Source organism: Bombina bombina, chromosome 1 (genome assembly GCF_027579735.1).
Source record: "Bombina bombina isolate aBomBom1 chromosome 1, aBomBom1.pri, whole genome shotgun sequence".
Lineage (NCBI taxonomy): Eukaryota > Metazoa > Chordata > Amphibia > Anura > Bombinatoridae > Bombina > Bombina bombina.
Genome location: NC_069499.1, coordinates 288844047 through 288856748, shown reverse-complemented (window position 1 = coordinate 288856748; position 12702 = coordinate 288844047). Strand labels below are relative to the sequence as shown.

The following is a 12702-nucleotide window of genomic DNA, read 5'->3' as shown; positions in this document are numbered from 1 at the left end:
TACAGACAAGGCTGGAGACCTAACCAGTCCTGGAACAAGGGCAAGCAGGCCAGGAAACCTGCTGGTGCCCCTAAAACAGCATGAATTGAGGGCCCCCGATCCGGGAACGGATCTAGTGGGGGGCAGACTTTCTCTCTTCGCCCAGGCTTGGGCAAGAGATGTCCAGGATCCCTGGGCGCTAGAGATAATATCTCAGGGATACCTTCTGGACTTCAAATACTCTCCCCCAAGAGAGAGATTTCATCTGTCAAGGTTGTCAACAAACCAAATAAAGAAAGAGGCGTTTCTACGCTGCGTACAAGAGCTTTTATTAATGGGAGTAATCCATCCAGTTCCACGGTCGGAACAGGGACAAGGGTTTTACTCAAATCTGTTTGTGGTTCCCAAAAAAGAGGGAACTTTCAGGCCAATCCTGGATTTAAAGATCCTAAACAAATTCCTAAGAGTTCCATCGTTCAAAATGGAGACTATTCGGACAATTTTACCCATGATCCAAAAGGGTCAGTACATGACCACAGTGGATTTAAAGGATGCTTACCTTCACATACCGATTCACAAAGATCATTACCGATATCTAAGGTTTGCCTTTCTAGACAGGCATTACCAGTTTGTAGCTCTTCCATTCGGATTGGCTACGGCTCCGAGAATCTTCACAAAGGTTCTGGGTGCTCTTCTGGCGGTACTAAGACCGCGAGGAATTGCGGTAGCTCCGTACCTAGACGACATTCTGATACAAGCTTCAAGCTTTCAAACTGCCAAGTCTCATACAGAGTTAGTACTGGCATTTCTAAGGTCGCATGGATGGAAGGTGAACGAAAAGAAGAGTTCTCTCTTTCCACTCACAAGAGTTCCCTTCTTGGGGACTCTTATAGATTCTGTAGAAATGAAGATTTACCTGACAGAAGACAGGTTAACAAAGCTTCAAAATGCATGCTGTGTCCTTCATTCCATTCAACACCCGTCAGTAGCTCAATGCATGGAGGTGATCGGCTTAATGGTAGCAGCAATGGACATAGTACCCTTTGCACGCCTACATCTCAGACCGATGCAATTGTGCATGCTAAATCAGTGGAATGGGGATTACTCAGACTTGTCCCCTACTCTGAATCTGGATCAAGAGACCAGAAATTCTCTTCTATGGTGGCTTTCTCGGCCACATCTGTCCAGGGGGATGCCATTCAGCAGGCCGGACTGGACAATTGTAACAACAGACGCCAGCCTACTAGGTTGGGGCGCTGTCTGGAATTCTCTGAAGGCTCAGGGACAATGGAATCAGGAGGAGAGTCTCCTACCAATAAACATTCTGGAATTGAGAGCAGTTCTCAATGCCCTTCTGGCTTGGCCCCAGTTAACAACTCGGGGGTTCATCAGGTTTCAGTCGGACAACATCACGACTGTAGCTTACATCAACCATCAGGGAGGGACAAGAAGCTCCCTAGCAATGATGGAAGTATCAAAGATAATTCGCTGGGCAGAGTCTCACTCTTGCCACCTGTCAGCAATCCACATCCCGGGAGTGGAGAACTGGGAGGCGGATTTCTTAAGTCGTCAGACTTTTCATCCGGGGGAGTGGGAACTTCATCCGGAGGTCTTTGCCCAAATACTTCGACGTTGGGGCAAACCAGAGATAGATCTCATGGCGTCTCGACAGAACGCCAAGCTTCCTCGTTACGGGTCCAGATCCAGGGATCCGGGAGCGGTTCTGATAGATGCTTTGACAGCACCTTGGACCTTCGGGATGGCTTATGTGTTTCCACCCTTCCCGATGCTTCCTCGATTGATTGCCAGAATCAAACAGGAGAGAGCATCAGTGATTCTAATAGCACCTGCATGGCCACGCAGGACTTGGTATGCAGATCTAGTGGACATGTCATCCTGTCCACCTTGGTCGCTACCTCTGAAACAGGACCTTCTGATCCAGGGTCCCTTCAAACATCAAAATCTAATTTCTCTGAAGCTGACTGCTTGGAAATTGAACGCTTGATTTTATCAAAACGTGGTTTTTCTGAGTCAGTTATTGATACCTTAATACAGGCTAGGAAGCCTGTTACCAGAAAGATTTACCATAAGATATGGCGCAAATACTTATATTGGTGCGAATCCAAGAGTTACTCATGGAGTAAGGTTAGGATTCCGAGGATATTGTCTTTTCTACAAGAAGGTTTAGAAAAGGGTTTATCCGGTAGTTCCTTAAAGGGACAGATTTCAGCTCTGTCCATTCTTTTACACAAACGTCTGTCAGAAGTTCCGGACGTTCAAGCTTTTTGTCAGGCTTTAGCTAGGATCAAGCCTGTGTTTAAAACTGTTGCTCCACCATGGAGTTTGAACTTAGTTCTTAATGTTTTACAGGGGGTTCCGTTTGAACCCCTTCATTCCATTGATATCAAGTTGTTATCTTGGAAAGTTCTGTTTTTAATGGCGATTTCCTCGGCTCGAAGAGTCTCTGAGTTATCTGCCTTACATTGTGATTCTCCTTATCTGATTTTTCATTCAGACAAGGTAGTTCTGCGTACTAAACCTGGGTTCCTACCTAAGGTGGTCACTAACAGGAATATCAATCAAGAGATTGTGGTTCCATCTTTGTGTCCTAATCCTTCTTCGAAAAAGGAACGTCTGCTACACAATCTAGATGTAGTCCGTGCCCTGAAATTTTATCTACAGGCAACTAAGGTTTTTCGACAAACGTCTTCCCTGTTTGTCGTTTATTCTGGTCAGAGGAGAGGTCAAAAAGCTTCGGCTACCTCTCTCTCCTTTTGGCTTCGTAGCATAATACGGTTAGCCTATGAGACTGCTGGACAGCAGCCTCCTGAAAGAATTACAGCACATTCTACTAGAGCTGTGGCTTCCACTTGGGCCTTTAAGAATGAGGCTTCTGTTGAACAGATTTGCAAGGCTGCAACTTGGTCTTCTCTTCATACTTTTTCCAAATTTTACAAATTTGACACTTTTGCTTCTTCGGAGGCTGTTTTTGGGAGAAAGGTTCTTCAGGCAGTGGTTCCTTCCGTATAAAGAGCCTGCCTGTCCCTCCCGTCATCCGTGTACTTTAGCTTTGGTATTGGTATCCCATAAGTAATGGATGATCCGTGGACTGGATACACTTAACAAGAGAAAACATAATTTATGCTTACCTGATAAATTTATTTCTCTTGTAGTGTATCCAGTCCACGGCCCGCCCTGTCACTTTAAGGCAGGTAATTTTTCCATTAAACTACAGTCACCACTGCACCCTATGGTTTTCCTTTCTCTGCATGTTTTCGGTCGAATGACTGGTAATGGCAGTTAGGGGAGGAGCTATATAGCAGCTCTGCTGGGTGAATCCTCTTGCACTTCCTGTTGGGGAGGAGTTAATATCCCATAAGTAATGGATGATCCGTGGACTGGATACACTACAAGAGAAATAAATTTATCAGGTAAGCATAAATTATGTTTTTTTTGGACTCTCGATACCAGAGTTAATTTTATGGTGTGGCCAGAAAAAAGCCTGCGTAGCGTTAACAACCCATCTACCGCCAAACTCCAAATCTAGGCCTTAGGGAGGACTTATTGTTTTCCTAAGACTTCTTTGGTGAGATTCTTACTTTCTTTGGATATGGTAAGAGTTTTTTGAAATTCTATGTTGAAGCTATTCAGATTTCAGATAGACTTCTAGTCTATTTGTTATCTTTTCTGGTTTTAGAAAGGTCAAAAGGCTTCTGCCATTTATTTGGCATCTTGCTTAAACTTTTGATTCATTATACTTATTTGGAGTCGGGTGGATTCCCGCCTCGGAGGATTACGGCTCATTCTACTAGGTAAGTTTCTACTTCCTGGGCTTTTTAAGAATGAAGCTTCTGTTGATCAGATTTGCAAAGCAATGACTTGGTCTTCTTTGCATACTTTTACTATGTTCTACCATTTTGATGTTTTCTCTTCTTTAGAAGCAGTTTTGGTAGAATGGTACTTCAGGCAGCTGTTTCAGTTTGATTCTTCTGCTTATAATTTCAGTTTTTTTCATTATAACAATTGAAACTTTTTTGATTTGGGTAGTGGATTAATTTTTCAGCGGAATTGGCTGTCTTTATTTTATCCCTCCCTCTCTAGTGACTCTTGCGTGGAAGTTCCACATCTTGGGTATTTATTATCCCATACGTCACTAGCTCATGGACTCTTGCTAATTACATGAAAGAAAACATAATTTATGTAAGAACTTACCTGATAAATTAATTTATTTCATATTAGCAAGAGTCCATGAGGCCCACCCTTTTTGTGGTGGTTATGATTTTTTTGTATAAAGCACAATTATTCCAATTCCTTATTTGATGCTTTCGCTCCTTTCTTATCACCCCACTTCTTGGCTATTCGTTAAACTGAATTGTGGGTGTGGTGAGGGGTGTGTTTATAGGCATTTTGAGGTTTGGGAAACTTTGCCCCTCCTGGTAGGAATGTATATCCCATACGTCACTAGCTCATGGACTCTTGCTAATATGAAAGAAATGAATTTATCAGGTAAGTTCTTACATAAATTATGTTTTTATTGGGTAATAGACAGGCATCATAGCCTCTGTGACCTTACATCACCTGACAGGGAGGAACTTTAGTTCCTTAGTCACGTAGGTAGGGTTTCAGATTTTTCTGTGGGTAGGTGCTCACAGTTATTGTCCATCTGCCTCCCACATCTTTGGAAGGGATTTCTGAGACGTGGCATTCTGAACAGTTAGACTTCTCATCCCAGTGACGTGGGATCCCCATCCGGGAGTGTTCTCCAGGTTATCTCCCAAATGGGGTTTTCTAGAATTGGTTCTGCTGGGGTCTCGTCAGAACCCAGGTTCGGTTCGAAATCAAGAGATCTTCAAGCCTTCTAATAGATGTTCTGGCAGTTCCTTGGAACTTCAGATTGACATATCCTTCTTCTCTGTTTATTCTCCTTCCACGGTTCAAGTAGGAGAGCATTGGGTTTATTTTAGTTCCTGCGTGGCCTCGCAGGATCTGGCAGGTGGATCTAGTAGTTTTGTCGTATCTATCTTCGTGGACACATCTGCTGGGGAAGAATTTTCTGCCTTAGGATTTCTTTCCTCATTCAAATATCATTTCTGAAACGGTCTGCTTGGAGATTGTTCTCTTGTTGTTAGTTTATTGTGGGACGTTTGAATCTGTTAAGTCCACGATTCAGGGTTGTAAGCCTATCCCTAGAAAGATTTTTTTATAAAATATGAAAGTAGCCTAGTGGTTAGCTTTGTGCTTTGTAAATCAAAGGTTGTTGGTTCGCATCCAGCTGCTAGTGCTGGATGTCTATTTTTAAGGAAGCCAAGGATCTTCTCTTCTATCCAGGTAGGCCTGAGAAGGGGGTTATTTGTTAGTACCCTCAAGGATCAGATTCAGTGCTTGTCATTCTGATGTTCAAGCATCTGGTGGATGTACCGGATGTACTATTGCTTTTTAGGTCCTGGTCAGATTCAGGACTGTGTTTAAGTCAGTTGCTCCTTTGGAGCCTTACCTTTGTTCTTAACGTTTTTTTAGTCGGGCTTTATTTGAGCCTTCATTTTCCATAGATATTAAGTGTTATCTTGGAGAGTTTTGTTCTTCTTCTGCTTGGAGGGTTTCCGAACTCTCAGCTTGCAGTGTGGTTTGTATTACCTCATTTTTAGGAGATAAGACAGTTCTTTGTACCATGTTTTGGACAGAAATTTTATTCAGTAACTTTTTGTTCCTCCTTCTTGTCCTTATCCTCATAAGGAGCATCTGTTGCACAATTTATTTGTTGTGCAGGTTCTTAGATTTTATCTGCAGGCTACAAAGGACCTTGTCAGTCTTCTGTATTGTTTGTTGATTTTCTGGATAGACAAAGGCCAGAAAGCCTCTGCCCCTTCTTTTTCTCTCTGGTTGAGAGGTGTTATTTTTAGGGTTTATGGGTCTGCTGGAAAGCAGCTTCCTTAGAGAATTACAGCTCTTTCCATTAGGGTGGTGTTTTCTCTTTGAGCCTTCAAGTAAGAGGCCTCTGTAGAATAGTGCGTTAGACGACGACTGGGCCTTCTTTGTTCTTTTTTTCTAAAGTCTATAGATTTGATTTTTCCTCGGCTGAGGCTCATTTGGGAAAAGGTTCTTCAAGCAGTGGTGCCTTCTGTTTAGGTTAACCGTCTTGTCCCTCCCTTATCATCCGTTTCCTCTAGCTTGGGTATTGATTCCCAATAGTAATTATGATGATCCGTGGACTCACCGTGTCATTAGAAAGAAAACATAGTTTATGCTTACCTGATAAATGTATTTCTTTCTTGACACGGTGAGTCCATGGCCCGTCCTGTATTTTCAGACAGTTTATTTTTATATAAACCTCAGGCACCTCGGCCCCTTATGTTACTTCCTTTTTCCTTTCCCTTTGGTCGAATGACTTGGGGTTGTGGGTAAGGGAGTGGTATTTAACAGCTTTGCTGTGGTGCTTTTTGCCTCCTCCTGCAGGTCAGGAGTGATATTCCCAATAGTAATTATGATGATCCGTGGACTCACCGTGTCAAGAAATAAATACATTTATCAGGTAAGCATAAATTATGTTTTTTTAGTTCTACTCTTTTTTGCTTTCCTTTCTCTTTCCTCCTCCTTTTTCTGATAGCTCTCCTTCTCCTTGACTCCACCTCTTGAACTCTATTGAACACTCAACATTGTAGCAATTTATACCAGCAGATGATTCATAAAAAAAAGTGACTTTTGTGCATTGAACCCTCAAATCTCTGACATTGCAATTCCGCTATTTCATTGGCTATTTACTAAGCATTAGCATTCATGCCATGATCTAATAATTATCATCAACCAGAGACGCTCTATAATCTTCATTCGTATTGCAAATGTGTAGCTATAAATGTTTTGTTTGTTCTTCCTACTGCTATATGCCACAGACTTTTGTTACACTGATGAAAAAACATTCAATCTTTGTATTTCCTATTTACTGTAAATAACTTATTGGCTATTAATGACACCCATTGTATGTACCTTGAACCTCTGGGCTCGATCTGTATGATCCTATATTAAAACTATTGTTCAAAAGAAAAGAAAAATAGAGAGAGAGAAGTACTACTGGGAACGAACAATAGCATGATAGCTTGTTCTATGGCTAGTTACCACCCAAGTAGCAGCCTCTTTTTGCTCAGAATGTGCTTTTTACAGAGAATAACTTTCCTGTCTAGCAAAAAGAGGCTGCTCCTAGGGTGGTAACTAGCTATAGAACAAGCTATTATGCTATTGTTTGTCCCAAGGTTGTGTGCTTCTCTCTTGTTATTTTAAGTTTCTTCTTCCTCTTCATATTGTAATTTTACTCATGGACTTCTAAAAACTTAAGGTTTGCATGGATTGAAACGTCCTTACAACTGCTGAAGAATGTAAAGTGAAAGATTGTATTAAGAGCTTGATAAATTTTCTCCTGCTTTTCAGGTGTCATTTTATTTATAAATGAAGATATTGTGTATGTTTGTGAGGCAGTGGTTTGCAACACTTCCTTACTTAAAGGGATAGTAAACACCAAAAATGATATTGTTTAAAAAGATAGATTATCTCTTTATTTACCATACCCCAGTTTTGCATAACCAACACTGTTATAGAAATATAATTTTTACCTCTGTAATTACCTTGTATCTAAACTGCTGATGACGGCCTCCTAATCTCAGATCTTTTGACAGACTTGTATTTCAGGCAATTAGTGCTGACTCTTAAAGGGACACTATACCCCAAAAAAATATTTCATGATTAAGGCAGAGAATACAATTTTAAACAACATTCCAATTTACTTCTATTATCTAATTTGCTTCATTCTTTAGATATCCTTTAATTAAGAAATAGCAATGCACATGGTGAGCCAATCACAGGAGGCATCTATGTGCAGCTACCAATCAGCAGCTACTAAGCATATCTAGATATGCTTTTCAGCAAAGAATATCAAGAGAATGAAGCAAATTAGATAATAGAAGTAAATTAGAAAGTTGTTTATAATTGTATGCTCTTTCTAAATCATGGAAGAAAAAAAAATTGGGTTTCATGTCCCTTTAAATAACTTCATGTCCCTTTAAATAACTTCATGTGCATGAGCACAATATTATCTATATGAAACACATGATCCAACGCCCTCTAGCTGTAGAAAAATGTCAAATGCAGAGGCGACCTTCAAGGGCTTAGAAATTAGCATATGAGCCTACCTAGGTTTACCTTTCAACTAAGAATAACAAGAGAACAAAGCAAATTTGAAGATAAAAGTAAATTACAAAGTTGTTTAAAATGACATGCCCTATCTGAATCATGAAAGTTTATTTTGAACTTTACTATCCCTTTAAAGATGCTGCTGGTGAAGAAACACTTTGTGATTATACAGAAGCAGCAGAAACAGTGTTTCTGGAATGAGAACTTTGGAGGGAAAGCTACTTGCACTTTCATTATGACCCTCATCATTTAATTCCATAAAGTATGTTTTAATGTCTTTAGGGCACCTCTGGCATGCAAGGATGTGTTTTGTCATTCTTGTAGCATTTGGAAAACAACATTTCTTCTCACAGTATTTGCAAATTGCAGCTTTGCTCTCAGCAGAAACTGCACTGTGGAAATGTTTCCAAACTCTAGAAGTTGTTCTCATCATTTTACTGAGAGGAGGAAAAAAACTATTTACTGGCAAGACTATAGGTAAACATTATGCTGTGATGGGGAGAACATTAATAGGAATTATTTTGATAAAAGTTATAAAGATGAACTAATTTGCAATTAAGGCCTGAGAGGACAGAAACTATCATCTACTGTACACCAACAATCACCCACTGTAGGCAGTACAAGATGGAGCCCACAAGCAAACTGCACTGAAGCCTTTCCCCTGCAGTGCCGCCTAGAGTCAGAAATGCATATTTCTCTTACAGGGAGTGCAGAATTATTAGGCAAGTTGTATTTTTGAGGATTAATTTTATTATTGAACAACAACCATGTTCTCAATGAACCCAAAAAACTCATTAATATCAAAGCTGAATAGTTTTGGAAGTAGTTTTTAGTTTGTTTTTAGTTATAGCTATTTTAGGGGGATATCTGTGTGTGCAGGTGACTATTACTGTGCATAATTATTAGGCAACTTAACAAAAAACAAATATATACCCATTTCAATTATTTATTTTTACCAGTGAAACCAATATAACATCTCAACATTCACAAATATACATTTCTGACATTCAAAAACAAAACAAAAACAAATCAGTGACCAATATAGCCACCCTTCTTTGCAAGGACACTCAAAAGCCTGCCATCCATGGATTCTGTCAGTGTTTTGATCTGTTCACCATCAACATTGCGTGCAGCAGCAACCACAGCCTCCCAGACACTGTTCAGAGAGGTGTACTGTTTTCCCTCCTTGTAAATCTCACATTTGATGATGGACCACAGGTTCTCAATGGGGTTTAGATCAGGTGAACAAGGAGGCCATGTCATTAGATTTTCTTCTTTTATACCCTTTCTTGCCAGCCACGCTGTGGAGTACTTGGACGCGTGTGATGGAGCATTGTCCTGCATGAAAATCATGTTTTTCTTGAAGGATGCAGACTTCTTCCTGTACCACTGCTTGAAGAAGGTGTCTTCCAGAAACTGGCAGTAGGACTGGGAGTTGAGCTTGACTCCATCCTCAACCCGAAAAGGCCCCACAAGCTCATCTTTGATGATACCAGCCCAAACCAGTACTCCACCTCCACCTTGCTGGCGTCTGAGTCGGACTGGAGCTCTCTGCCCTTTACCAATCCAGCCACGGGCCCATCCATCTGGCCCATCAAGACTCACTCTCATTTCATCAGTCCATAAAACCTTAGAAAAATCAGTCTTGAGATATTTCTTGGCCCAGTCTTGACGTTTCAGCTTGTGTGTCTTGTTCAGTGGTGGTCGTCTTTCAGCCTTTCTTACCTTGGCCATGTCTCTGAGTATTGCACACCTTGTGCTTTTGGGCACTCCAGTGATGTTGCAGCTCTGAAATATGGCCAAACTGGTGGCAAGTGGCATCTTGGCAGCTGCATGCTTGACTTTTCTCAGTTCATGGGCAGTTATTTTGCGCCTTGGTTTTTCCACACGCTTCTTTCGACCCTGTTGACTATTTTGAATGAAACGCTTGATTGTTCGATGATCACGCTTCAGAAGCTTTGCAATTTTAAGAGTGCTGCATCCCTCTGCAAGATATCTCACTATTTTTGACTTTTCTGAGCCTGTCAAGTCCTTCTTTTGACCCATTTTGCCAAAGGAAATGAAGTTGCCTAATAATTATGCACACCTGATATAGGGTGTTGATGTCATTAGACCACACCCCTTCTCATTACAGAGATGCACATCACCTAATATGCTTAATTGGTAGTAGGCTTTCGAGCCTATACAGCTTGGAGTAAGACAACATGCATAAAGAGGATGATGTGGTCAAAATACTCATTTGCCTAATAATTCTCCACTCCCTGTATTTGAGAATTGCATTGAGAAGTACAATGTACTTGCATAGTATTGCAGGATTTGCTTGTCTTCAGCTGAGAGAACTTGCAATGATTTTAGACTTTACATAATGTTATATAGTTTGAATACCATGTCATAGACATATTATTTATCATTGTAAAAGAGCATATTCCACACTCCATATTTATTTTTAAATTTTTCCTGAAAAACAAAGCAAAAATGGCTTTTGGAAAAAAAAAATCTCCCCCCCCCCCCAATTTTTCCGTTTTTTTTCCAGGCCTTCCCATCTCTATGCTTACCTGATAAATAATTTATTTGACCTGGTGAGTCCACAAGCCCTGCCCTTTCTTTTTGTTCAGGTGGCAGCAGTACATATTTTGCAATTATTTACCCCCACTTTATCTTTCCTGCTTTTCTTTTTTCCTCATCTACTTGGCTATATGTATGACTGAGGGTCATGGGAACTGGGAGGGATTGAAAGCTCTGCTGTGTTGGAGTGGTCAGAAGGGGAATGTTCCCACACATGACTCGTAGACTCTTTTCCTTAAAAGGATATACAAAGAGCTACCTAATTCAACATATTTTGGATTTTAAAATTGGCTCCACATTGGCAGGATTTCTTTAATACTTTAACAAGCTGATTTTTCTTCTGCATGCTTCCACATACTACCCATGGGAGAATATCCCAGGAAAACAATGAAGATGTTATTAGCAGTCCTTCACTGAATATGTAGAAAATGGAGGGTTGTTTAGTCATATTTAGACGGCTAATCCTGAGAATCTTCATGTGGAAGATTTTATCACAGTTTTACTTCAGGTGTCTAAAGCAAAAAAATTCCATAAATTCAGACACCATAAGTTGGCAGGCTAGATATGTATATTATATAGAAATAATCCACAGTAATCATTAGACAGTAGCTTAATAAATATATCTTGTGATATCTATTATTTATCGATAAATATAATTTAATTTAATTTTCTTTCAGAGGAACCATGTGCGATTATTCTTGGCCAGATGATAGAAGAAATTCAGGATGCAGAGTCATGGCTGAGAAAGATACTCATACATCCTGAACATGTGACCATACAAAATAGCCATATTTTTTTGTTTGGGCTAAAGGAGCATGAGGCATTGGTGTCTCCTGAGATGTCCAAAGTCTCTATCTCATTGAACATGGAAGACGGGAGAGCCATTCTGCATATTAAGGGAGCCCCAGCAGATGTGATGGAGGCAGCTCTGACAGTAGAGTTAATGCTCACTGAAACTCAGGAGAAATATGCTGACACTCTGGAAGATGAATTGTTTCAGACAGCTGTACAGTGGTTCTATGGAAAAATGGCCTACCCTGCAAAAGCAAACAAGGAGATAGAAAAGGCTTATCAGATGTCTCAGAATACAATTGAATTAAAGATCAGTGGGACATTCCATTTTATACAAATTAAAGACTTAACAGCAAAAACTTCAAATCAAACATTTCAGCTGAGCAGAGAGAGTAAGTAGAATAATTTATAGTTTATAAAACTTGGAAACATATAATTATATCATTTTTATTGGGTCTCAATTCAGACAGAAGATGTTAGGAGTATTAACTGCAGGGTATACATTGTATCGTTTGTTTTTCAATTGTAACCCCTTATGTAAGTACTATATTACGATGTAAACACTATTATTAGACATGAAATCACACGGTTGTCGATACAATTATGTAATTTTAAGCCTGGGATTGGATTATGGGGGATGGCCTACACTGCTAGGCACGCCCCCAGGCTGATGCTTCACTTTATCAAAGAGGGAAGCTGCAGAACGCCGTGTATAGTAGGACGTTCCAGGCCGTCCTAGTGACGTTAAAGCCCAGCAATGTTAGGACTGCATGGAACGCCCTAACCGCGGGATGGGTTTAACTGTTACTTTACAATTTTAGGCTGGTATTCTAATCTAAAAGCGTTTGCTGAGCAGTACCATCTTATATAGTTTAGGCGATGTTGGCTTCCTTCTATAGGCTTTTCAAATCCACTAGAACAGCCACAATTTACTTAGGCCTCTCAAATTATGTATATTATGGAACAGTAAAAGCAGGTTAAAGAGTATTACAATATTGCATTCATATAACTATATGTTTAACCCTTGAAAAGGAGAGTACTTATTATTAGGATAGAAACTGGGAAGCTACCCAAAGCTGACATATACAATAGTCCAACAAAAGAAAAGGGGGCGCCCTTGAGAGTATCTATAAATGGTAATATGTAGTATATGAAGTAGCTTATATGTTACCAATAGAAATGCACTTT

At 40.2% G+C, this 12702-nt stretch overlaps 1 protein-coding gene across 3 annotated transcripts in view; it reads left to right on the top strand.

Moving 5' to 3' along the window:
* The window catches only part of PARP9 (poly(ADP-ribose) polymerase family member 9), a 677909-nt gene that overhangs the window by 477973 nt on the left and 187234 nt on the right, over window positions 1–12702 (top strand). For all 3 annotated transcript variants that reach the window (XM_053698038.1, XM_053698037.1, XM_053698036.1), the window contains one exon: window positions 11400–11906. In XM_053698038.1, coding sequence (XP_053554013.1) covers window positions 11400–11906 — 507 coding nt within the window. The remainder of the gene's footprint in view (window positions 1–11399; window positions 11907–12702) is intronic.